The 27,894-nt window shown below is 42.7% G+C and overlaps 1 protein-coding gene across 3 annotated transcripts; it reads right to left on the bottom strand.

The window, feature by feature from the left end:
• Nucleotides 1–27,723, bottom strand: LOC115387580 (P-selectin-like). Of its 3 annotated transcripts, none has more exons than XM_030090356.1 (4): nucleotides 27,692–27,720; nucleotides 23,274–23,352; nucleotides 19,451–19,819; nucleotides 1–107 (listed from the first exon to the last, which is right to left on the bottom strand). In XM_030090356.1, exons 2-4 carry the CDS (start codon nucleotides 23,308–23,310, stop codon nucleotides 22–24), a joined length of 492 nt encoding a protein of 163 aa, XP_029946216.1. In that variant the 5' UTR covers nucleotides 23,311–23,352; nucleotides 27,692–27,720; the 3' UTR covers nucleotides 1–21. The 3 variants fall into 3 exon arrangements, 2 of the variants coding, with proteins under 2 accessions (XP_029946216.1, XP_029946217.1); XM_030090357.1 differs by lacking the exon at nucleotides 1–107 and adding an exon at nucleotides 3,619–4,062; XR_003931396.1 differs by lacking the exons at nucleotides 1–107; nucleotides 23,274–23,352 and adding an exon at nucleotides 3,619–4,062 and having other exon boundaries at nucleotides 27,692–27,723.
• Between the last annotated feature and the right edge of the window lie 171 nt (nucleotides 27,724–27,894).

The following is a 27,894-nucleotide window of genomic DNA, read 5'->3' as shown; positions in this document are numbered from 1 at the left end:
ACCCAGTCATCATAGGGTCCGTCAATGGTGGCGGGGCTGCAGCAATTTGTCCGCAGGATGGCCAATCACCAGGTCTCTGTCCTCTGCTGGATTCCACTTGTAGGATCCTGTTTGTGACGCCAACTGTTATGGCAATTTTATTTAACAAAGGGCATCAGCCGGCGAGTTCGTTTTGGTCTCTTTTATTCTCCTGTACAGCAGGAGAAGTCATGCAGTCAACAGAGTAACAGAGTGAGTTCTGCCCTCGCTGGGGCAGCAAGTCTCTAATAACTATCTGCCACGTTCACTCCCAGAGGCCTTGACTGCACCCAGCCGTAGGCTGGACACAGGAGTGCCTGCAGCTGCTACGCTAAGATTATCAGGGAAAGTAAATTCGAGACAAAGCGTTTGCGGTTCCCCACACATCTGAGTGTGTGAGAGCTACGGTTATTTATAACAAATAAATCCAAGCACTGCAAAACAGTTAAGCACGTGTGGCAGGATGGGTGTGTTTATTGTTGTTCTCAGCCTATTGGCTGGGGGCGCTATAAAAACCCCTCGTATGTCTATGTCGGCCTCTGGTTCTTGCACTTCCGGGTTGGTGCTGGTTGGTAGCGGTGTTCCATGAGAGCAGGTAAAGGCTGACGCCCCTTCTATGAAATATATCGTGTTGGTCCTGATGAAAGTTATGCCCTGCAGTATCGCGATGGCTCCGGGGGAGCGCGTCAAGCGCATGCCACAGCAGCTGTAGATCGGGCGCATGGGTCCCGATGGTCCAGTGCTGGTCTGAGCATTTGTCCCGCTAACGGAAGTAGGAAGCGGTATGTTGTTGTGTAACTTTCTGTTAATCAACAGGTGTGCAGGCTGTAACAAATCCTTTTCTTATTAGGTTCTGCCCTGTTCGAGCCCCGGTTCCAGCGCAGACACACCACGGCTGTCTTTGTTCTTTGTTTTTTTTTTTTGTCTTTGTCTTTGTCTTTGTTTCATCCTGGAGCTGCTGTCATGTTAAATGTTGGTCCTGCGTCATGTCCTCGGTACAGTGGCGTGTTGGTGTGGGCCAGCCCAACCGCGCACGGGACTTTTGACTGGAATGAAGCGCTCGTCCGTAAATTAAGTTTTTTTTTTTTGTGTAAAGATAATTTAACCGAATTTAACAGAAAGAGAATAAATTATTTTCAAAAAGGAACCACTGTACTCCTTTTGTCAGCCAGTGAACCTGTGTCCTTCTGTGTGACTGGGGAAGCTGAGGAGATTACTATCATCCAAATTGACCAGTCGCACCACTCTGTTACACATGCACTCATTAGAAATTTCCACCACACATTTCTCCCTGCACTCCTCTCCCAGCCTGCCTCAACAACTCCTCTCTCTCTCTCTCTCTCTGCCATGCAGCTTTGCCACACCCCACCACCACACTTCTCTTGAGTAAACTGTCACTTGGGGAACCCTCACGGTCTCTTGTGAACATGTCAAGTTTTGTACCTTAAACTCAGCTGAAAACAGCTTTCAGACAGTCAGTCAGTAACTGCTTAATATGCAGTTTTATCACTGAAATACTGAATTTATATAAGTAAACTAGCTCTTCAGGCAAAGAGTCCAATGAAAACATGTTTTTCTTTTTTAAAGGATAACTTCATTTCAGTTACCCATCAGGTGAACGCGCTTTGTAACCCATCAGGTGAAGGCGCTCTGTAACACAATGTTGATCCTCCTGACAGATGCGATGTCCCCTGTGACCTTCAGAGGAAGACACGGGGGTGACAAGTCGGGGCTCAACGCCATGCCTGGAGCAGGAGATATTGATCTGTGCTCACATCCATCATTCCGGCTCTGCATTTTTCTCCTCCTCTGAGCCTGGTTTCTGCAGGTTTCTTCCTTTTAAAAGAGAGTCTATCCTTGGCACAGTCGCTTATGCTTGTTCATGTGGAACAGTTTGGGTTTTTTTCTGTAAAAGCAGCCTAGAAATGACTGTGTTTTAATTGGCTCTGTATAAATTAAAAGAATTGAATTGAATTCATGTGGAATTTTTGTTTTTTCACAAAGCTAACTGAACTAGTGTTATGTCTCATCAAGTGTTACTGTTTAGTATTTCATGTTTTATGCTTTAGTTTGGATTGATGTGTAATCTTTTGTTTAATACACGTTCTCGTGATTTTCCATTCCCATTGTCCCTCCACTGACATTGTCAACTCCAAGCACAAGCAACACACAGTGAGATCCAGAATGGTGTTACATTTTATTCAAAACTGTTCCATTTGTACAGCAGGAAATACAGTGAAATAACTTTTTGTTGCTCTCTTTCATCAATGTCATGATAAAATCATCAAAGCAACACAGTGACAGCTGCGTCTCTTCAAATACATGTTAAATTCTATAAAATCATAAATCACGTCTAATTCTATCAGAAAACACTCTCAGCATTGTTCTACATGTTCTATTCAGATGGTCGACTTTGCATGTTGGCTTATCACTGGTCATTTTGCGTGTTGGTAAGGAAAAGTCTTCATTGTACCATACCATACCTGGATCAGCCCCTATATGTGTTTTTTGTGCACAATAATCTGCTTGTTACTTTATTATCTTCAGTGGGAAAAAAATCATACAATAAGGATTTATCTAAAATTATAATTGAGTCCATAGAGATGCCCCAAGTATCATCTACAAGATTCTTAGGAATAATTATTGATGAGAGTTTGAGTTGGAGAGAACAGATTTACTGTGTGAGTAAGAAAATATACAAATCTCTTGGTATAATAAGGAAAGTTAGCCAACTTGTTAGTAAACAGTGTCTTCTTACTCTTTATTACAGTCTAATCTATCTGCATCTTTCATATTGTAATATTGTTTGGGGGAGTACATTTACAACCACTCTTATAAAAATCTTAATTCTTCAGAATCGCTTTGTTAGACTTGCATCTCGATCTGTCTGGGACGCTACTGCTGCTCCTTTATTTAAAAATCTCCAGATTCTCACTATTTATGATATAAACAGTTATCAAATATGCATTTTTATGTACAAGATATTTTCTTCAGATGACAAGGTCCCTGAGCATTTTAGGACGTACTTTGCAGCAAATTCTCATTTTCATTCTTACTCAACACGACAGGCCTCAGCTCTACATCCGCCCAAATGTCTTAAATCTAGAAGCCAATTTTTGTTTAGGTATAGAGGTGTCAAAGTTTGGAACAGTTGGTACCACATTGCCAACAATTGTAGATCTTTATCTATCTTTAAAAGTCGCGCAAGAGAGCATCTAATTCAAAAGTGTAGCCAAGAGAGCTCTGTACTTTAGCTTTTCCGTAGACTGCTGACTTCTTTTTAGTTTATTTTCAGTGTTGCCTATAATGATCAACAAAAATGTCAATTTTATGAGCATGTCCATATAAGGTCAACAGCATTTTTCTTTTCTTTTGTCTTTTTTTTTTCTTCTTTCTTTCTTTTGTTTTGCATGAGAGTTTATGATGTTTTTTGTTGTTTTTTATTTTATTTTATTTATTTATGTATTTTATTTATTTATTTATTTTTTATTTTTTTTTTTTTTTTGACGATATCTGCATAATTTTATTAGGTGGGGGCTCTTCATAAGCCTTTGGCTTGCCCGCTCCTCCCTGCACTGTTTCTTTTTTCTGCACTGGTTTATGTGATATATTTCATTGTATGTGCTAAATAAACTAAACTAAACTAAACTTGTACACCTTTACAAGGAATGGAAAAATAGCCAACATACAACATCTTTATGATCTCTGAATCAGACATGGATTCATTTTAACAATCAAGTGAACGGAGGCTGATTTACTCACAAATATGACTTCAAAGTGAATAGTGTCCTCGCTGGATCCTCATCATTATCTGTGAGTACACACAGAGTCTGAACAACTGACACATGTCAGACAGAATTACAATGATCACATGCAGAAGAGAAATGATCATGATGTTCTTTAAACTCATGTTACTGTGCAGGTGTTCTCCTTGGACTTCTCCACCTCTTCTTCATCTTAGTGGAAGATCTTCCCATCAAGCTGCTTCGTCCAGGTCAGCTTCACTGTTTTTGTCAGTCCGAGATCGTTCACTGTCTGATTCAACTAAGAAACACAAACATTCCTGATCAGGGATCTCCAAGAAGCTAAAACACATCAGCCTGGCTCAGTCATTTGACCTGGTGGTCGTTTCACCCTTGAGGAAAATGGCTGAAGCTGTTCTCTTAAATAAATTGAAGTCTAATTAAGGACTTAAAGTGCAAATGACACCAAAAACAGAATTTGGGTGACATTTTCCAGGTTATTTAATACAAAGTATTTTCTTCATAATTTTGCCCCATCTGCGAGAAAATCAATAAAAATATAGATTTTTGTGAAAACGGACTATTTGTCAATGGACTGCGGAGAAAACTCGGTGTGACCTCAGCGCTGGAAGTCATGTGTGCAGACTTCCAGCTTTACATTCATTATCGTTACGAGCAACACTTGACAATCTTTTTTCTCAAAATGCGAGCGATGTGAGGCTGAATTCTGCTCTAACACACTCCGGATGGCTGGATGTGACTCTTACCACACTCATTGAAGGAGTTACTTTGTTCAGGTTGCTGAAAAACCCTGACATTTGAGACAGTTGGGTGAAGAGTCCAGAGGATGAGGGAGAAGAGAACAGCAGCTCGCTCTGTTTGTGCTCAGATCACTTTCAGCCAGCCTGTTTTTATTTTCCGATGACTTTTGAAGGAAGGACTAGGGTTCAGTGGTTAACAGAAGAAGGTTTCGCCAGGCTCACACTGGATGCAGTGCGTGTCTGGTCCGGCTCCAGTACAGAATTTCCACAGCACTTTCACTCATACTCCCTTCAGTGTGTCTGCGGTCCGCTAAAGGACGTTGCCAGATCTGTTGCTCTTTCAGCCCAAACACAATGTAAAACCTGTCCAACTCAATAGAAAGCAGCCCAGAACTCCATCTCTGGAGAAAATGCACTTTAAAACCAGATTTGCATAATCGAAAATATGTCACAAGCACATAACCATTTCACCAACCCACGCCATGTGCTCAAAAGAACCCTGATTTGACAGAAACTCGCCCAATCTGGACACAGAGCCGCTCCGGTCATAGAGCTATTTTTTTGAGCAATTTTGGTGTCATTTGCCTTTCCCACAATGACTAAATACAAAATCGTTCATTCTTCCGATGCATAAAATGACTAGATCACGTTGTTTCTGATGTATTCTACCAGAAGAATTAAAAATAAGATTTTTTGGCAAAAACACAAGACAGATTTCATTTTAAAATCACTTATTTTGGAACACGTATCTTTCCTACCGGCACCCAACTTGCTTCTGTTTAGCCTGATGCAGCAGGGCTCAAGCGTGCAGAAAAATGGGATCTTTGCGGAACTTTCCGATCTTTTCTGATCATGGCTGCAAAATAACAGGCCTTAAACACAAGATCAATAGAAGCCGGGGTGGATCACACTAGACAAGACCCCAGGAGCAGACTGTGCAAGGAAGCCCCTAAAACAGTACAACACAGTACAGCAGGGTGTAAGATCCTGGCAGGAAAGGCAGACATGGAACTCCATAACCAGGTTGAGGCACAGTATACAGAAGCATCTGTGCTGAGTACGGACCGGAGAACCCAGAGTCTAGATCGAGAACACCCCCAAAAGTGGTGTAGAACAACCAAGCCAAGATTCAGACTGACAAACTGGTAATGGCCAATCAGCCTGAAATAGTGGTGGTCGAGAAACATCAGAATCGAGCATTAGTGATGGATTTAGCAATCCCCAGTGACAACAACATCAGAAAGGTGGAACACGAAAAGCTGGAGAAATACCACAGGCTGAAAGAGGAGCTAGAGAATATGTGGGGGTGTGAAGGCAACAGTGGTGCCAGTAGTGATGGGGGCACTCGGGGCAGTAACCTCCAAACTGGATGCATGGCTCCTGGAAATACCGGGAACAACATCTGACATCTCTGTCCAAAAGAGCGCAGTGCTAATAACTTAATAAATAACTGCACAGAAACCTCAAGCTCCCAGGGATCTGGGAGGGGACCCAAGGTTGAAGGACATACCACCCAGGAAGGACGTGTGTGTTTGTGTGTGTGTGTGTGTGTGTGTGTGTGTGTGTGTGTGTGTGTGTTTGCTTGTTCTGCAGATGCTCTACTCAACTCTCGATGGAGTGCCTGGGCTGTCCGGCTCTGACTCTGTTCTTTTTTCACAAATGTTTTTCAATTAGACTTCTTCAAATATGGTTCAAAAAGGTAAGGAACAATACCAAAAGCATTTTCTTTTTTGGGATGAACTATATCTGCCTCAGAAACAGCCTCATCATCTGAAGCAGAATCAGTGCATTTCTGGTCTCCTCCACTCTTTCTCAGTGGGAGCTTCCTCCGCTAACGTCACAGGTTCCTGTTAGCAGGAGCGCTAGCTCAGTGTGCAGCAAGCTAATTATTGATACAAAAGCTGGAAATAAGTGGGTTTTTTGAAATAATTTATTCGAACAAACCTATTAGAGGGGGTTAAAAATACCACAGTTTTTCATAATTATACTTTGTTTAGGTGCTTTGTTAGGTGACATCTCTTTAAGTTGTTAGACGTGTTTCATGTGTTACTTTAGTGACGTCTTACCTACTGTGGATGAGAATAAAGAGAGTCAGTCTCTGTTTTCCTTTCATTTTGTAAAGCCATTTTATTTCATTACATTTTTGGTTTTCTATGCAAAATATGAGAACTCCATCCTTGAGAAGTCCATTCTTGTAAAATAAATGTACTTCTACACAGAAAACATCAGTTGATCTGTGAGGCAGGTCACTGTTATATACAGTATGTTGGGCTTTTCATGGAAACTCAAGAACGGAGATGAGAACACAATTCCAAGACTACCCCCCCCCCCCGATATATATTAAATAATAGGGATGGGACAAGATCTCGTGTCACGAGATCTCGCGAGATCGAATGCCGCAAGATTGAGTACATTTATATGAAGGCAAAAACTCTTTAATAACTGGAATATTGATGGAATAATACATTACATGGCGCACAGCCATATAAACACGTGTAAAACCCTGAATATGCTCATATTCATATTTAAAAACCCGGTCGAAAGGGACATGAAATACTGATCTGCGCATGTTCTATCCGCAAGGAATCTTGGTCTTTTGAGTACACAAACTACTTGTGATACAGTTTAATTGATACGACGTAAATCAAATGTGCAGAAACGATCGTTCAGTTCTTCTCTTTTATTGAAAAAACGGTGCATCGCATCAATGAACATTTTACCACGTCTTGCCGGCTCACACTGTTTTTCTCACAACATGCAGAGAGAGCCTGCAGCGGCTGCGGCGCCCTTCTTCCTCTGTGGTGTCTGTGCAAAATAAGGTTGAACATGCAAACAGCACACCTAGTTGCATGAAGTGCAAATGCAGTCATGGCGTCGTTTGTGCGCCGCGGTTTGAATGGGAATAGGCGAACTAGGCGGCCGCCTAGGGCGCAGTGTACAGCGGAGGGCGCCGTGGCCGTACAAGGGGAGCCCCGACCCGACTCCGACGCTGCATGTGAGTACCACGCCGCTCAGCCTCAGCACGAATCCCCCCCCCCCCCAGTCTCGTCTCGTCTCGATCTCAATCTCGTGGACTCAATCTCGCGAGACATCTCGTCTCGTGGAATTTGTGTCTCGGCCATTGTGTAGGGGCCATAAGTGATGTTTGACTACACTGAAAAAATGGGAAATGGTGGATCGTTGAATTTAAAGAAATAAAGTTAATAGATGCAACACAAGCCAATTATATTCTTCTTGCGGACATAATTTCATCACATTGACTTAAGTTGTTTATTGAGAATGTTGAATATACGAGTTTGTAATGCGTTACATGAAAATGATTCATTTGAGAATCGAAAGATCATGTAATTGCGTTTGATCTCCACCGGAAATAGAAGGTTCCTCCAAGTCAGAGGGTGGTGGTAGTGAGCCAAGCCCAAACGCCGCATGAGCACATGAAGAAGCGTTGCCAGCACACGTGTGAGGCGCTCCCGCTGGCTGCAGCCGCATGTCGTCTTTGAAAGACGCTGGATTAAGTAAGTTCATCAACTTAATATATTTTTTGGGGTAAACTGAGTGTACTGAAACAAAATACAGCGATTACAATAGACTGTGTTGTTTGTGCTTTAGCGCAGGGTGCCCAAACGTTGTCTTTTAGCATCCTGTGTGCATATTATCACTTAAAAAAGCTTTGTTGAAGACTTTTAATCACTAACACAGTCGTATATTGTAGTGTGCGAACCTTCTTGCACCGACGTCAGTTTTCTCTCTTTTTATCCGACAGCTCAACGATCTTTAGCCAGCAGCTAGCATCCTAGATGTTAGCTGTCCTGACGTGTGCAGGGTTTCAGTTGCAGTGGTGAATTAAAACCAACCCCGGGAGAAATATAAGTTAGTGTAGCTGTTTGTTTCCCAGTAATGTTAAACTGTTTGTCTTTAACGGCAACGTTAACGACGTGTGCGCGCTCGGTAATCTGCAGCCACGTTTGATCTGACCGTCCGTCAACAGACACGTGCTGACCCGCTAACATGTTCTCGCGCGAAAACAGTTCATTCACTGATCTCCATGCAGTGCCCTCTTCGCTGCATGGCCATTCATTCAAGGCTCGGTTCATGTACACCTGGCTAAAACGTGCGTCACCCGTTTTCGTCCATGTGGTAGCACCTGAACAGTAGTTCCCAGTTCTTTAAGGCACAATTATATCATAAATGTGCTTTATTAGCCTTTTTAAAATCTTACATTTAAGTTTGTGTGATAGAATTTTCAAAAACCTTTAAAATGTACTTTTGTTAACATAACTGAAGAACCAAAGGTAACATTTCTGATGTTAAACTTCTAAGCTTACCTTTTTAGATAATGCTGATGTCATACTAACCTGTTCCATCAACCCATGTGAGAAAACCAGACAGCTCACCTTATACTGACCAGTGAGTTTTAAGGCAACCCACTGATTTCTGTTACTGATTCTGGATATTTTCTTTTTGCAGGTCAATCATCTGAGCACAACATGCACAGCGAGTGTCATTTTAGTGGTAAGTGTTGTATTTCTGCATTTAAATGATTGAGCCCTTAATAAGGAGAACAATTCTTTATCAGTTTATTATAAATAAAAATATAGACTTGATTTACTCAATATTTCCATTCTAAGCATCTCTTAACAACATTAGAAAACAAATGATGCACTAATTTGTTGTTCAATTTAGCACTGGGAGAATAAATTATTAATGAATTAATTTTGAATTTTGGTGTACCGTTTTTATAGCTGAATTGGAAATTGGATCTTTACTAATGTGATTAATCATAATATTAATGTGTGTTACAGAGTTAGTTGCAGAAAATGTGGAGCTGTAAAGGGTGCAAAGAAACTCTCTCAAGTAGGACCAAGCTTTTGCATCATTACAAGTTAAAACATCCACACTTTGGGCGTGGTTCTCGCTTTCCATGTACATATATGCACTGTCCATGCACTTTTAAGACATGGAATGCTCTTATTGTCCACCAAAGTAAGATCCACTCCACAGGGGTTACTAACTCAGAACAAGCAATTTTCAGTTGCCACCTTTGTGCTTGCAGTGATTTAGCATCAGAGAAGGATTACTTTACTCATGTAAATGCACATCTCAAAAGAAATGAGACAGTCATTTGTATGTTTTCAGGCTGTGACTTTAAGACAAACATTTATTGTACGTTTAAGTCACACAAAAACCGAAAACACTGCCATCACACACTGGTTGATTTTAAACCTGGAGTAGTTGTAACTACGAGGACATCATCTGTGAGTGATTTGGAGACTAATAGTCCAGAGTGTGTTGAGCAGTCAGACACTGCCATTCCATCAAGTAGTCATTCTCATACAGAGGACTTGCAAAATGTCATTGAGCAAAGATTTGCATCTGCTTTGCTGAAATTAGAGCATTTGGTCCATGTACCAGGCACAGCTGTTGATGTGTTTCTGGAGGAACTCCATCATTTGATTTCTTCTGCACCTGTACCTGTCTCTTGTGACATTGTGAGTGACATCTTTCGTCAGAGAAACCTCCCTGTTGATGAAGCTGTAATCAGAGAATCTGTCAATGCCATTTGCTCTGGTAATCCTGTGCAAAGGTCCATACAGAAAGGTGGCCCTCTAAGCACTGCTCATTTGCGTCGGTGCTATTACAAGGAAAATTTCAATGTCGTAGAGCCTGTAGAATACATTCTTGACGCAAAAAATAAACGCAGTTTTCAGTATGTCCCTATATTGAAGTCCTTACAGCAGCTGTTAGGTAGAAGGGATATTATTGATAAAGTGGTTGAGGTCCATCAGAGCCAGGAGGACTGCAAATCTGGAGTGTCATTTCAGTACAAATCCTCAAGAGATGGCTCCCTTTTTAAAGAAAACAGTTTTCTTGCTGGAAAAAAGCCAAGCATCATCCTGAATCTTTATGTGGATGACTTTGAAACCTGTAACCCCCTTGGCACCTCAAGAAAAACGCACAAACTTTGTGCTGTTTATTGGGTGTTAGCTAACTTGCCTCCAGGGTCTCATTCCTCATTATCATCCATCTATTTGTCAGTTTTATGCAAAACTGATGATGTTAAAACCTATGGCTTTGATAAAATCTTTGAACCACTTGTACAAGACCTGAAAACTCTGGAGGAGCTGGGTGTTTATGTCCCGTTGTTGGGTGAGTCAGTTAAAGGTACAGTTTTCAGTGTAGTGGCTGACAACCTGGGAGCACACAGTGTTGCAGGATTTTTGCAGAGTTTTTCAGTCGAATACTACTGCAGGTTTTGTACAGGAAAGAGCAGTGAAATTCAGCAACATTCTGTTGCCTCTGGTGCTTTCACTTTGAGGACCAAGGAGCTTCATCAGGCCCATGTCAAACAAGCCAAAGATACTGGTACAGCTTGTTTTGGGGTGAAAAATGAATGCATCTTCACAAAAAATCTGTCTCATTTTCATGCTATCTTTGGCTATCCACCCGACCTGGCCCATGATGTTTTGGAAGGAATAATCCCAGTAGAGCTCGCTCATTGCTTGAGAGTGCTAATTTCCCAACAGTTTTTCACACTGGGTGATTTGAACAATGCCATTCTGAAGTTCCCCTACAAGTGGACTGACAAGGCAAACAAACCCCATATTGTGCCACAAAATTTCTCCCGCAGAAAAACAGTAGGGGGAAATGCTCATGAAAATTGGAGCTTGCTCCGTTTCTTGCCATTTTTGGTTGGTTCACTTGTACCTGAAAATGAGCCCGCGTGGCTTGTTCTCATGGATCTGAAGGACATCACAGAGCTTGTTGTTGCACCTGTGCATAGTGATGATTCACTGGCTTTTTTGGAAAGTAAAATCGTAGAGCACAGGCAGAGATACAAAGAGTTATTCCCCGAGATCAAACTGCTACCAAAGCACCATTATTTGGAGCACTACCCCGAGATGATCAGGCGGTTTGGTCCACTTGTCGGGCAGTGGACAATGCGCTTTGAGGCTAAGCATAGCTTTTTTAAGCAGGTTATCAGACACACAAGCTGTTTCAAGAATGTGCCTCTCTCATTAGCCTCAAAGCATCAGATGATGATATCTTACCATCTGAGTGCCCCACATCTGAGCAAGCCTGACCTCGAGGTCTCAACTGTATCCATTCTACCAGTACATTTGCTCAAAGAGGAGCTCGCACAAGTCATCAGACACAAGTTCTCTGACATAACTGAGGTTCATCTTGCACAGTGTGCGACAACCAAGGGCATAACTTACAGAAAGGCAATGATACTGGCCCACAGATCAGAAGGTGGACTGCCTGAATTCAGTGAAATTGACCAAATCTGCATTTTAAATGACTGTGTGTTCTTCATAGTCAAAGAGCTCAGTGGTTGGTACAGAGAACATTATAGAGCCTTCGAACTCAGTCTACCACCCACAAGAACACTCACTTTCGTGGCAGTCAGTGAACTCTTGGATACTTATCCGCTTGTTGACTACAAGATTGGATCAGCCCGCATGGTTACATTGAAAAGACATATTGAAATAAGAGGTACGTCAGCAAGTTTTTAAATATTTTTCAGTAAAAGAAATTGGTAACTGCAAATTGTACTTGCTCTAATCTAGTCTTTCGATTCCAGGTTGCCTGCAGGTTTGTAAGACTTAAAATGTCTGAAATTTAATTTTAGTAGTTATTAGTCTTTAAAAATAATTTATATTAGTCTTTAAAAATGTAATTCATGAGGTCATAAACTTGCCTTAAGCGTCATTAAAATCATTTGAATGAATGAGGAAGCAATGTCAACAGACATTTCCAACTTATTTGATTTAACACAACTAAAGATGGTTTTTCATTGAGGTTGGATTTTTGATTTCAAAACATAGTTTGCTACTGAAGGTGGTCCTGCTTTGGTACCAAACTGTAGCACTTATTGTACCTGCTGAGAGAATAAGTCAGCTCATGCTGACCTGCAAAGTGAAACATCTGAAATTGCTTGAATTTACTTATGCCCCGTTTTATGGGAAAAGGGCATCGGTAGATTTAAACTAACAATAATGGTCTAACCTAATTGAAAATGAATTAAAGTTTAGTTGATCAACAACCCAACATAGTCCTACATATATGTCTGACCTCTGATGTGGAGTGAGGATTTTCCTTTGGAAATAGATGATTTGGCTAAAAGTCTGCCTAAATGTGGGGTCTCCAAACTGGACCAGAAAGGGCCGGTGTGGCTGCTGGTTTTTGTTCCAACCAAACAGGAGCACATCAGACTCCACCCATTTCCTCAAGTGAATCCACCTGTAGACTTGGTGAAATGGGTGGAGTCTAGTGGAGTCCACCTATTTCACCAAGTCTACAGGTGGATTAACTTGAGGAAATGGGTGGAGTCTGATGTGCTCCTGTTTGGTTGGAACAAAAACCAGCAGCCACACCGGCCCTTTCTGGTCCAGTTTGGAGACCCCTGGCCTAAATTGTAGGTAACATTCATCTTTGGAATACACAATTCAGCTGTTTGATATGTACAGTCACTCTGTTCTGCTGGTTATCTTCTTACTTGTTCCTTTTATCTTTCATTTTCCTACTCTTTCATCAAGCACTGATTTGCATATGTTATGGCCTCAGTAATTTTGAATTTACCACTAAATTAGAAATTTAAAATGTTTAGATTTGACCTTTGATCTTTTTCATTTGTTTGCAGAGTAAGTGACTTAAAAGATGGGGACTCCTGTGATCCTGAAGATCATCTTGCCGGATGGCAGCTCTCAAAGATTGACTCTCCCACATGGCCTCCCTGCATCCACTGACGAACTGATGGTTGAAGTGAAGAAACAGTGTGGACTTCAAGACAATTTTAGGCTTCAGTTCATGGATTCGTTGTTTGGAAATGAGTTCCTTAACCTGACCTCAGTTTCAGAAGTACAAGATAAAGGTACTCTGAGGATCATTGATATGTCAAGGCCCACCACTGTGCAGCATGATGACTGCCCTGCTGTTCTCAGTCCTGTTCAAAGCCGTCAAACATTCAGTCCTTCCCCTGTGAACGACTCTTCTTCACTGTCAGGTGCATCTGTGGATACTGATGTGTTGTCATCCAGTGAGTCTACCAGCTCAAGGTCATCTTGGCCTGCTGTGTTTCATGTGCCTAAGTTCTCCTACGATGCAGAATTAAAACTCACACAGGCAAATGTAGCTTATTTGAGAGAAGGCACAACACTTTTGCCAGATCCCAAGTTGAAGTCAACCATCCTGGAAGGTTTGGTGCAGGAAATTGTGCATTACAAAGTCTATGTTACTGATAAAGAGATGGAACAGGTAGCACAGAGTCTTATCAAGACACATCCATGTTTAACTGAGAGGGCATCTGACACTGGATGCGGTGGATGGAAAACCAGTTTGAAATACAAACTATCGAACTACCGTACACACCTGCGAAAACTTGGCTGCCCAGAGGTCACAGTGAATTCTCTGAAAAACAAACCTGCAGAAAGGCAAAGTGCGGCCTTTGGTGTCAAAAAGGCTAAAAGAGCCGAGGTGAATTTCTGCCCAACATACCCATCTGCAGAAACTGAGGAGAGTCTGGACGCTGTGCAGAGAGCTTTACTATTGGATGTAAAGAAGAGGAACAACAGAGAAACTGTGAAAGTGAAGATGGAGAAGACTTTTGCACTCAGAAGGCATGAAGTCGTGCGTGATGCACCCATGTTGGAGAGTTTCAGGGCAAGGTGGCCTGCTCTGTTTGACGTAAGTGAGGTGAGCCATACCTGGATTTTCTGTTGATCAAAGGAAATTCTTGGGTACACTAACATGCCTGATGTTTTGTTTTTTTTGCCTGTGCTTTACCCCCCCCCCCCCCCCCCCCCCCCCCCCCCCCCCCCCCCCCCCCAACTGTACTTTGTTTTCAGATCAACGCTGAATTCAAGAGAATCACCACTGTCCCACTTCAGTCCAAATTCCTGTCCCAGCTGGATCTACACTCAGACAAGCTGACAAGACTGTTCCAAAAGAGAGGAGGACAGATTGGGGAGAGGCTCAAAGCAGTCAATGCTCAAATGGCTGATGTAAGTAAAACAGGTGTACCACAGTCATGTAAAACCTAAAAACATTAAAAAAAAAATCAAATTTAAATTTTGGATTGAAATTGTGCTAAAGTTGTGGACATTGTGGAGGATCATAGTTGCCATGTACAGTCAACCAAAATATAAATGCAACACTTTTGTTTTTGCTCCCATTTTTCATGAGATGGACTCAAAGATCTAAAATTCATTCCAGATACACAATATTACCATTTCTTTCAAACATTGTTCACAAATCTGTCTAAATGTGTGATAGTGAGCACTTCTGCTTTGCTGAGATAATCCATCCCACCTCACAGGTATGCCACATCAAGATGCTCATCAGACACCATGATTAGTGCACAGGTGTGCCTGAGACTGTCCACAAAAAAGGCCACCCTGACATGTGCATTTTTTTTTTTTTTGCTTTATTGGGGACTATCTGGTGTGACCACCATTTGCCTCATGCTGTGCAACACATCTTCTTCGCACATCACCTCATGTTTCAGCAAGATAACGCACGGCCCCATATTGCAAGGATCTGTACACAATTCTTGGAAGCTGAAAATGTCCCAGTTCTTGCATGGCCAGCATCTCACCGGACATGTCGCCCACTGAGCATGTTTGGGATGTGCTTGACCGGCGTATACGACAGCGTGTACCAGTTCCCATTAATATCCAGCAACTTGGCACAGCCTTGGAAGAGGAGTGGACCAACATTCCACAGGCCGCAACTGACAATCTGATCAACTCTATGCGAAGAAGATGTGTTGCACTGCGTGAGGCAAACGGTGGTCACACCAGATCCTGACTGGTTCTGAGTCCCCAGACCCCCAATTCAGCAAAAAAAAAAAAAAAATGCACATTTCAGGGTGGCCTTTTATTGTGAACAGTCTAACAGGGAGAACGCACTGGACGCGGAAGCGCCACGCACGGAGTTTCTGATTGCCTCCCTTGTTAATCTATCTGACTGCCCGCACACAACACGCAGGGGAGCGCTTCATTCTATTTTTCACGCGAGCGCCGAGAGCGCCGTTTGTCAAGCTGGGTCAAGCAGATTGGCCCAGACAGGCAGCTGGAAACGGAAAAAGCAAGAGAATCCGGTCAATTTTCAAAATAAAATGAATTAAATGACGATTAGTTACGGTTACGGACGGTGTTGCTCGTCCGTTTATAATTTGTCACTTGGATCTAATCACAAGAGATGGACACACACAGACATATGCACATACGCACCCAATCAAACAAACAAAAACACATCAATACACACACACACACACACACACTCGGCGACAGAGATTCACGAGATGCAGAAAAAAAGAGGACAGGAGGAGAAAAAGTCTCTCCACAGGTCACCAAAACAAACACATCCATACTGGCAGAGCGAGACAGAGGTCACAAATGTGAAAACCGAGAGCAGCCGGATCCAGCCGAGTGCAGTCGATGTGTGACCAGCGCGGAGAGCGCAGGCAGCAGATACGCCTCATATATGAACGGCCAAGCTTCCGCGTCCAGTGCGTCCTGGCGTCAGGCACACCTGTGCACTAATCATGGTGTCTGATGAGCATCTTGATGTGGCATAGGCTACCTGTGATGGGGACGGATTATCTCAGCAAAGCAGAAGTGCTCACTATCACACATTTAGACAGATTTGTGAACAATGTTTGAAAGAAATGGTAATATTGTGTATCTGGAATGAATTTTAGATCTTTGAGTCCATCTCATGAAAAATGGGAGCAAAAACAAAAGTGTTGCATTTATATTTTGGTTGAGTATATTTGTCAAGATGGGAATGCAAAATCTATGGAGACCATGAGTGCCCTTGTTTTTCACTTCTTACACTATTTGTGCATAATGTTTTGTTTCAACCTTTTTCCATTTACTTGTTTAGCTTCATGTATTGTCAACCTCCTTTTCTGTTCACTGCCAATCTCCTTCATGTTTTGGTGCTCACAGCAAGGCTTGTAATATTGTAGAAACCCTGAAGTGATATTGTCTTAATAGATGATAAAAACAAACTATTTAATTAAAAAATGCAGGAATCAAAAATGAATTAGAGCACTAATCAAGAAACTGTTTTCCAGTGTGATGATGTAGATGCTGGACGAGAATGTATCATCAAGGGAGTCTGTGTCTACATGGGTGAAGATCCAGAAAACCTCATACGGGAATATGTGGTATGTACAGTTATTAATTTTTTTCTTCATCTTCCACTCCTGTTTTGCTCTCCATCTTGATAACTTGGGCTTAAGTGATGATTTGATGTTGGTCACTGCACAGCTTCACTGGCCAATTTGATCATTTTTTATTCTTTTCCTGATAGCAGACAGGACTGGCCCTGGCTCGTTTGTGACCCTAGACGAGTGTCTCGAACCTTGTTGGTTGTAGTGGTGGGGGGGTTAGTATCGCTGCGCATTGTGTCCCACTCAACATTTGAATGCAGTGTGGGACTGTTCTTCCATTTGCCCACAAGGGGTCGCAGGAGAGTGACTATCCACCTGTCAGAAAACTTTTGGGGTGGGAATTTGGTGGTGGTGGGCTGGCCTGCATATTTTAGGTTTCTCCCAGGTGCAGTACACCTGGTTGCAATGAGGGAGTCAGTGAGCCTTTGTTTTTTTACTAACATCACTATGACATTGACATTAGATTGAGGAAGCTGGGACGGACCTAAAACATGCAGGAAGGCTTACCCCAAGGACCAGGACTGCACACCTCTGCCCTTTTAGGTCTTGGTTAATAGGTCAAATTAGCTTGTTCACCCTTTATTTATCTTTGTTTTGTACAGGGCATGGATGAAGGCGCTATCAACGAGGCCATTGAAGACACAGCTGTTGGGATTTATGTTCTTAAAGAACATGCTGGAAGTGATGAGCCAGAGGACATTGGAATTGTCCTAGAAGGCATCAAGGTCCTGCAAAGTCTCGATAATGTAGCATTAGCTGTTGCTATGCTGTTCGGACTGATCTATGCATTGAATCTTGACTACCCTGCTGACCTCCGCTATACGTTTGAGGCGATCCAAAAAATCTTCATGGAAATGGATGCAGGAAAACTTTCCAGGAGAGCTCTTGCTCTGAAAAACAGACTCTGTCATTGAATATGTAGTCACTGCACTGTCTGTCATAAATGATATGGCAGAATTATACTGAATGGCATCTTTGGTTTGATCACATTTTCAATTTTTTTTTTTTTTTTTTTTAGTGAGCATCTGTTACAAAAACAGTTTGTGGTGTTTGCACCAATTCTTTTTGCTCCTGTGAGTTAACTTTAAAAACCTGCTGAATTTCATTTGCCGCTTTGAACCGTTTGTAAATTTCCAGGGGATAACTATTAATGCAGGATTGATTTTTGATGACATTTTTTTTCTGTAAATCTAAATTGAAAATACTGTTAATACTTGGTAATATTCTATTGGAAATCTAATTTGCTTAGTTTGTAGCAGCAGTTACTCTTTTGTATTTGTATTTGGGTATTCACTTTGTGGTTACTTACCATTTTGTATTTGAAATGACAATGTTTGTTATACGTTCCAACAAATTTGTTCTATTTTTATAAATGTCCTGCCGTTCTTAATGTTGTTGGCGATCATTGCACTATGTTCCTACAATTTTATTCCAGTTTTAAAAATGTCTCGGCTGTTGTTGTTTTTATAATGTTCTTATTGATGCACACATTGGTACAGATGTTTATGGTGCAAAATTTTGTGATTGTGCATACACTGCATTTCATACAGAAGTAATTTTTTTTTTTAATCAAAATGTGAAAGTTGTCGTTTGCACTGTCATGCACTTTTTTGAATCCTATGTTGATTCTGAATATTGATTTTGGATAACCGGCTTATGCCAATTGTATTTTTGTTGTTGTGGGGAAAAAAATATCTGTCAATATTTCAATATAAGAACATGTTATCAATGAACTGACTCATTTCTGTGTTTTTAAATGCAAATCAACATTTATTCACACACATTTGATACAGAATGGGTATCTACATTACATTTGCATAGTTACCAAATCAAGTTATATTAACAGATTTGAATTGAACAGGGGACGTAATGAAATTGCATTAAAGTAACTTATTTCTGAATAAAATAACCATGAAGAAATCAATTTAGAGTAACAGTTGAAAATCATGTACATTGGAGATAATGAAATCACTTTCAGATTACACAATAGATTGGCATTACAAATAAGAAAAATAGTGTTGAAACAACATGATTATTTATCATCAGTCTAATGTGATTAAAATATGATGGATTGACAAGATATAATTATGTTACGAGAAAGGGAAAAAATTGTGTCGGATGAGCACAATGTGATCATGTGGGACCGATGTACACATTAAAATTAAGTAAATCCAAAGAACTTTTTTTTTCAGTGTAGAGGGGACTGGGCATTTGCTATTGCAGGCCCTGAACTTTGGAATACTCTTCCCATTAATATCAGAGTTGCTTCCTCTGTTGAGTCTTTTAAATCATTGCTGAAAACCCACTTCTTTTCACTGGCTTTCAATTCAAGTTGATTTTAAGGCTTTTTGGTATTGTAATTTTATTGTATTAGCAGTTTTTGTTTTAGTCTTGTGTTTAATGTTTATTATAGTTGACCTTTTATTATATAATGGCGGTTTAATAATCGTGGAAAGCACTTTGGGGCAGTATGTTTCTGTTTTTGAATGTGCTATATAAATAAACTTGACCTTGACCTTGACCATAATCTACAATCTGTAGGCGAACTGCACACAGGTCACACGACAAAAAGGAACCGAACCTGGGGTGGGACAACAGAACTTATTGTTGTTCGTAGGTCACCCAGGGGCCATAAGTGACGTTTGTTGTTGTTCATACTCGAACTGTGCATTTGTGAAGGGGAACATTCAGTACTTTCAGCACCACCATCTTGCTACCAGGAAGGATGAAAAAGAATATGATTTTCTTACCACTTTTGCAAGCGAAGTGTTCTTCATCACTACATGGGACGTCATGCCAGAAGCCATCCCTTGCAATGACACAATTGTCTTTTCCCTCTGTGTGGTCATTAGGTTCATCCTCAGCCCACATCTCGAACTCTGCTCCAACACGACCACCTGACCACGTCCAGTTGGACGGCTCATGCCGTGGTCCGATCCACACCCGTCTCTGAAAATACTTCTGGGAAACCTCCACCACCTGCTCCATCTCTTCTGCATTCTGCACCACGGCCAGGTCCGAGTATCTCTCCCTGCAGTAGTCCAGGGCTTCAGACCATGTCTTCGCTTTTTCAATCAAGAAGTATTTGTGTGGGAAACAAGCTGGCAGGAAACACAGACCTGTGATTAAGGAAAGAAAGCCAGGTTATGTAAGTCAGGCTTTATTTTAATGATTTTTTTTTTTTTTTTTTTTTTTTGTTTAGTTGATGGTTTAATCCACTGGATGGACGGGGTGCTCACACACATATGCAGATAAATGTCAACTATGAATTCATTGTCACAGAACTGTGAATAAAAAAAAAAAAAAAATCATTTTTCTAATGTGAATTTATGTGTGACTGAGGCCTGGAAGATGTTCGTCTATCACATTAAAAAAGGGTTCAAATTACTCCCTGCCAGAAGGGCATGTTTGGGCTTCCACCACGTCGTGCCCTTCCATTGCCATTAGCTGCATGGCAGGTGTTAGCTTGCAGCTGCTCTTGACGGCCGCTTTGGCGTATTTTCATCACCAGACCGCTCCCTCTCATGAGCTGACCCCAGCGAGAATTTACGCTTGGTAGTCTCGCCTCTCCTAAGGAGGCGTCCAGGAGGCATCCTGAACAGATGCCAAAGCCATCTCAGCTAGCTCCTCTCGACGTGGAGGAGTAGCAGCTCTACTCCGAGCTCCTTACTAGTGACTGACCTCCTCACTCTGTTTCTAAGCGAGCACCCAACCACCCTCCGGAAGAATGTCATTTTAGCCGCTTGTATCCGGTATCTTGTCCTTTCTGTCATGACCTAATACTCATGACCATAGGTGAGGGTAGGGCTGAATATTAAAAGAATACTCCGGAGATTTTGGACCCACGCCCTATCCCTATCATTTACAAAGTGAGATAAGCTCATAAATACCTTTATTGTGTCCGTTCGTCCAGTGCCTGGCTAACAGGTGTTAGCATCGTAGTTAGCTTAGCTCAACTATGGCAGGTAAAGAGGAGACAGAGCCAAACTGAGAAAGTGGACAAGCATAGTGCTCCGCGGAAGGATATACCAGGCGCACAGCGGCTGAGTCTATGCTCCGGTATATTCTTCCGCGGAGCACTGCGCATGCGCAGGTCTGTGTGGATCAAAACATTATTTTAACGGATTGAAAAAAAAAACCCACGTCTTATAAAATGCTTTATAACCATTCGGATTTACTTCACGTGCTAATACGCCATCCCCTGGACCACTGGAAGGAGTATTTTGTCCACTTTCTCGGTCTGGTTCTGTCTCCTCTTCACCTGCCGTAGTTGAGCTAAGCTAACTATGATGCTAACAGCTGTTAGCCAGGCACTGGACGAACGGACACAAAAAAGGTATTCATGAGCTCATCTCACTCTGTAAATGATCGGGATAGGGCGTGGGTCCAAAATCTTCGGAGTATTCCTTTAACCGGTAAATCGAAAGCTTTGCCTTTGGGCTCAGCTCCTTCTTCACTACAATGGATCAATACGACTACATCACTGCAGACGCTGCACCGATCCGTCTGTCAATCCCATGCTGCATCCGTCCCCGACTCGTGAACAAAACCTGAAGATACTTGAATGCCTCCACTTGGGGCAAGGTCTCTCCACCGACCTGGAGAGGGCAGACCACCTTCTTCCGGTCAAGGACCATGGCCTCGTATTTGGAGGTGCTGATCCTTATCCCCATCACTTCACACTTGACTGCAAACCATCCCAGTGCATGCTGCAGGTCTGGGTTCGATGAAGCCAACAGGACAACATCGTCTGCAAAAAGCAAAGATGAAATGGTGCGGCTACAAGTGGATGGACTGAGCGCCTTGTATGGCAGCCGCCTCCACTGGAGTGTAAATGTGTGTGTGAATGGGTGAATGTGATAATGCAGTGTAAAGCACCTTGGGCTCTGTCAATGCAGTGTAAAAGCGCTATATAAGTGTATTCCATTTACCATTTACAAAACCTGATCCCCTCCAGCCCCTGGCTGCATCAAGAAATTCTGTCCATAAAAATGAAGAACAAAACGGGTGATAAAGGGCAGTCCTGCCGGAGTCCAACATGCACCAGCAACAGGTCCGACTTACTGCTGGCAATGCGGACCAAGTTCCTGCTTTGGTCAAAGAAAGACTGGACGGCCCTTAACAAGGGGCCCCACACTCCGTACTCCCAAAGCACCCCTGACGAGCCTCCCAGTGGGACGAGGTCTAATGCCTTCTCCAAATCTGCAAAACACATGTGGACTGCTTGGGCGAACTCCCATGAGCCCTTGTGCACCCTATGGAGGATGACCCCAATTTTTGCCTCCACAAGCACTTGAGCTGCAGTTTGCTTGGCTTGCCAGTACCTGTGAGCTGCTTCAGGAGTCCCACAAGCCAACAAGACTCGATAGGACTCCTTTAGCTTGACAGAAGCCCTTACTTCCGGTGACCACCACCGGGTTCGGGGGGTTGCCGCCACAGCAGGCACCAGAGACCTTAAGACCACAGCTCCGAGTAGCTGCTTCGTTGATGGAGGTGGAGAACATAGTCCACTCGGTTTCAATGTCCCCAGCTTCCCTCGGGACATGACAGAACCTTTCCTGAAGGTGGGAGTTGAAAACCATGCTGACCGAGGATTTGTTTCTCCCAACACTCACAACAGACTCTCACAACATGTTTGGGTCTGCCAGGTCTATCCGGTTTCCTCCTCCACAAGTGAATCCAACTCACCACCAGGTTGTGATCAGTTGACAGCTGTGCTCCTCTCTTCACCCGAGTGTCGAAAACACGCGGCCGGAGGTCAGATGATACCACAACAAAGTCGATCAACAACCTCGTGGTGCCAAGCGAAATTGTGGACGCCCTTGTTCTCGAACATGTTTGTTATGGACAAGGTGTGGCTAGCACAGAAGCCCAACAACAGAACACCACTCAATTTCAGATCAGGGAGGATGCATCCCAATCACCCCCTCCATGTCTCACTGTTGCTGCCCATGTGGGCGTTGAAGTTCTCCAGTAGAACAATGGAGTCCCCAGTTGCAGCACTGTCCAGCACCCCTCCCAGGGACTCCAAGAAAATCGGATCCTGCGCAACGCTGTTTGGCCATAGGCCGAGACAACCGTGAGGCACCTGTTCCTGACTCAGAGGTGCAGGGATGCGACTCTCTCATTCACTGGGGTGAACTCCAACACATGGCGGCTAAGCTGTTGGGCTATGAGCAAACCCAAACCAGCCCGCAGCCTCTCACCACGGGCAATGCCAGAAATATCTAGAGTCCAGCCCTTCTCGAGAGATTGGGTTCCAGAGAACATGCTGTGTGTGGAGGTGAGCTCAACTCTATCCAGCCGGAACCTCTCAACCTCCCTCACAAACTCAGGCTCCATTCACCCCAGCCAGGTGACATTCCATTTCTCCGGAGCTAGTCTCTGTGTCCGGGGATTGGGTCCCCAGGCACCCTGCCTTCGGCTGCCACCCAATCCACATTGCACCCAGCCCCTGTGGCTCGATCGGCAGGTAGTGGGTCTGCATCTTTCATGAACAGTTATTAAGCAATCCATCCACACATACTGAGTGATGTGCAAAGCCTCATCTTTCATCAGTAATGTCTCACCAACCTGATAAGAGCATGAACAAAACAAGTTGTCCATCCATGACAGTGATGATTCAGCTTCTCTTCACTCTTTTTCTGTTTCCCTGCCGGACAAAGACAACAGTTGTTGCGATTGAGGAGGTATTGATGATATGGTCACTGTTTATTGTTCAGTTGTTCATACCGGTGCCTCACAGAAAATAACTGCTAATGTTTCCATCTTAATCAGAGTGACTGACAGCACAAATAGAACTGAGATCAGCCGTCAATAACTTCATAACATGCTGTACGTGAAATACAGTTTCTTTTTTATATTGTGAAGACATATTTTCTGTAACTGGACAGGTTGCTTAAACACCAAAATGCAGTTTCACTCTGTGTAAGTGTGAAAACTGTCCTGTGGGGTTTACATCGGTAAAACAAAGAAAAGCATGTGACACTGGCAGGTTTGCTGTTGATGCCGAGCAGACGCCACGTAAAGCTTTTTGGAAACACAGTGAGTCCTGGATAAGTTATCAGCATCTTTATGTTACTTCTGTCATTCAAGGCCCTCCTGAACCTCACTCCTTCACACTTTGCTGAATACTGCAACTAATATGCTTTATACTTGTTTTTAACTATATATTTAACATCTTTGTTGTACAGTGAACTTATGTTTCCTGATTTAAAAAAAGTGTAATTATTAAGACAGGTAAATTACTGATTTTGAAATGATAAACGCTACATGGCTGTATTTGTTGATGATTGTCACAGTTTGAGAAATAACTGAGCAACAAGATGTGACCACAAGGTAAAACCTCTGGAAATGAGTTTCTCATGTCAGACAAGGAAAAATTTGATTGTGTTGCTCATGTATTTAGAGTTGAGCAACCTATAAACATGGATGAATCTGACTAAGAGAGTAAAATGCTTTGAGGTTAGGGAAAACCTTTAGGGATAGGGTTAGGTAATACAAGCCATAAAAACAACACAATTTTTAAATTGTTACACTCAACAAAATAAATCATCACAGATGGAAAAAAAAACATTTCATAAAAGTGATAACTCAAGCTTTTCCAGACTTTATGTAATTTTATGTGAGTCAAGTAATTTTGCATCCGATTTAAGGTGAGACCTGATTTTCCATGAAATATTATTTCAGTAAGATAAAAATCTTTCTTGTATTTTGTTGTCCTGTGGATTTTCTAGATGTCCATATTAGGGATGGTTCAATCCGATCTGCTGGATTGATATCGAGTTCGATCCAGGACAAAATGACTGGATCGAGCATCGGAGTTTTTTATTAGAACTCGTTCGATCCGATCCATAAGTCCAATCTGTCTGAATCATACTTAAGTTCAATTTGCGCGACATGCCGTAACACAGACGAGCTGTTGCCATAGTTACCATGTGCCCATGCTTTCGTCATGTGAGCAGAGCGTGAGCGGTGCGTAAACAGAAGCCCATAGAGCTGCAGTCATGTCTGCCGTGTGGAATTTCTTTGAGGCTAACGGAACAGAAAAGTACAACAGCTGAGTGCAACATTTGCAAAATGGGTGCCTCAAGGGGTGGCGACAAAACCAGACATTTCAACACAACAAACTTAATAAAGCATCTGCAGAAGCATCATGCAAAGGCGTACGGAGAGTTTTTACAGGCAAGTGCAAAAAAAAAAGCGGACCGCGACAACCATCGTTGCAGGAAACCCTACAGAAAAGTAAAAAACTCGCTCCGGAGAGCACCAAGGCCAAAATGATAACAGACAAAATTGCCAAATTCATTGTGTTGGATGACCAACCACTTTCTGTGGTGGAAACTGTGGTACAACATTTGGAGCCACACTATCAGCTACCAAACCGGCACAGCATCTCTGATGCTCTTATCCCACAGAAGTACAAACAGGTGAGCGAGTTCATCTCTAAACGTTTGGAAAGTGCAGTCATGGTTAGTTTAACAACTGACATTTGGAGTTCAGACGTGTGTCCAGTGTCCCTAATAAGTCTGACAGCACAGTGGATAGATTCAAGTTTTACTTTGCAGAAAGCTGTGCTACAAGCTAAGAAGTTTCGTGGCTCACACACAGGAGAGGCAATCACGACAGCAACAGAGGAGATACTGATTGTATGGAAAATTGAGAAGGGCAGAGTCCATGTAATCTTGTGGGACAATACCAGTCAGAGGCGTAATTTACGGAGGGTTGGTGGGTTATGAAAACCCACGGGCCCCCCTGGCGCCCGCTCCGTGTTCCGAGTGAGCGCCGCTCTGCGCTGCTCCGACGCTCTGTGTGAGCGCCGCACCGTTCGGAACCCCTCGGCACCGCTCGGACACGTTCGGACCCCCCCCCCGCTCGGCAACTCTCGGCACCGCATGAAAACCCATGTGTAATACATCCAAGCTACGCCACTGATGCCAGTAATATGACAAAGGCAATGGATCGTCTTGGGGTTGCCAATGTAGGATGCTTCGCCCACACGCTGCAGCTTGTTGTTAATGAGGGGCTGCTGTCGCAGCGTAATGTTAGTGACATGCTGGCTGTTGGAAGAAAAATCGTGGGTCATTTCAAACACTCACAACTTGCATACTCACGCTTGCAAGGCATTCAAGAGCAGTTGAATATGCCGCCAAACATCTGCCGCAAGACGTACGGACACGGTGGAACAGCTCCTATTACATGATCAAGAGCCTCCTTTCAGAGGATCGAGCCCTGTGTACATACACAGCAGATTACGACCTGCCAGCCACACTGACTGCGACCCAGTGGGGGCTACTAGAAAAGACTGTACAAGCTCCAGCCCCTTTTGAGGAGCTGACAAGGGAGGTGAGCTCCTCATCTGCCTCTGCATCTGATGTCATCCCCATTGTCCAAGTCCTGAAATGCCTTCGGAGTCGACCAGAGGAGGCAGATGTGGAAATAAGGACCATGAAAGGCACCCTCTTGGAGGCTGTGAGAAGACGTTTCACACACCTGGAAACCGAGCCAAAATACTCAGTTGCAACACTTCTGGATCCAAGATATAAGGACAGGTATGTTTGGTTTCTTTACTTTATTAGAATGAGTGAGGGGATACATAAACTGAATAATCCCACACCTGTCAGTGTGTAGGGATTTTTAAAAACTTATGCACTGTTATTCATAGTAAGACTGGATTTAATCACTGGATATTATGGCACTTAAACTTTAAACCATGCATATATTTATTTTTATGTTTATTTCCAGGTACTTCTCAGACAGGGAAAGGACGTGCTAATGGCAGATGTAATGAAGATGGAGGAGGTGATGAGGAGGACCAGAGCAGGAACCTCAGAGCCAGCAGAGGGGACCTCATCTTCCCCACAGCCAGCAGAGGGGACCTCATCTTCCCCAAAGCCAGCAGAGGGGACCTCATCTTCCCCACAGCCAGCAGAGGGGACCTCATCCACCTCAGAGCCAGCAAAGAAGACGGCACGGATGGAGGCTGCAAGCAAGAGCATACTTGGAAATGTTTTTGACAAAATCTTGGAGGAAAGCACACCTTGTCCTGAGCCAGCCACAAGTGCACACATTGAAGTGCAAACCTACTTCAGCGAGCCAACTATTCTGTGTTCAGACAACCCACTGCTGTACTGGAAGGTTAACCAACATAGACTGCCCTCCTTGACAGTTAGGCTGCTAAATTTCTTTGTGCACCTTCCGCTAGTGTGGAGAGCGAGAGGCTCTCCTGCACAGCCTCCAACATTATTGATGACAAGAGGAGCAGACTGAGTGCTGAGAAGGCTGAAATGTTAATTTTTCTAAAGTTCAAGGTCAGGCAGCTAACATGTTTTATTTTCTGTAAATATTTTATTTAATGTTAGCATTGAAATATGTCCATGCTACACCAGATTGCACTGTCTCTGTTTACGCTTCTTTTTCTGTCTTTGTAATTTGACTTTTATATTTATACACTTGGATTGTTTAATTTCATTGCAATATTTGCACAAAGTTACACCTTTATTTTATTTTCTAACATTTGAATGGTGCAGCTGGGTCTGCTGTTTACAGTGTTGTTGAAAGCAATGAGAGCTCTAAGTTTTAATAAACCCACAGCAGTTACACATTACTTCAGTTGTTGTCACATATTTTCCTTCTTTCTTTACGGGACCAGAACAGGTGTTGTACAATGAACGTGGTATTTTTAGATGTCAGTATGAAGCAAATTACATCCATGTATTTTTAACAACTTTGAGAATGACAAAAAGAATCATATCGGTATCGGATCGGTATCAGCCAGTCCTCAAGGCTGCAGTATCGATATCGGAACTGGATGTGAAAAAGTGGTATCAAGTCATCCCTATTCCATATTGGTCGATCCTCCAACTTTTCTTCCTTTCAAAATAAAAGACTCTGCAGACAAAGAATAAATGCTTTCTTTTTTTAAGTCTCATGTAAACAACTGAGTGTGCACACTGTTTGTGTTTCAGCTCCACCTGAAGAAGACGTCTTACCTTTGACGAAAGGTGGAGGTCAGTGAGCAGATGATCAGGATGAAATGGGCATCGCAGCTCAGTTTAAATACAAAAACGGTCTGTTTACATATTCGAAACCAGTTTCCAGTTTGCATTCAATGCGAAAACACTGATGAACATATCATTTACATTTGAGTGGAGTTATGTTTCTGCTTTCCATCAAAGCTGAAGTCAAATCTTTT

Source organism: Salarias fasciatus, chromosome 4, assembly GCF_902148845.1.
Source record: "Salarias fasciatus chromosome 4, fSalaFa1.1, whole genome shotgun sequence".
NCBI classification, from domain to species: Eukaryota; Metazoa; Chordata; class Actinopteri; order Blenniiformes; family Blenniidae; genus Salarias; species Salarias fasciatus.
This window is presented reverse-complemented; position numbering and strand designations above follow the sequence as displayed.

Excerpts from the sequence above, each read along its gene's own strand:
- LOC115387580 (XM_030090356.1), bottom strand. The coding sequence starts at position 23,310 with ATGGATGGACAACTTGTTTTGTTCATGCTCTTATCAG. Across the intron at positions 19,820-23,273 it reads TTTGTTCATGCTCTTATCAG|GTCTGTGTTTCCTGCCAGCT; the intron begins GTTGGTGAGACA and ends CCTTAATCACAG. Across the intron at positions 108-19,450 it reads ACACTTCGCTTGCAAAAGTG|GATCCTACAAGTGGAATCCA; the intron begins GTAAGAAAATCA and ends CGTCACAAACAG.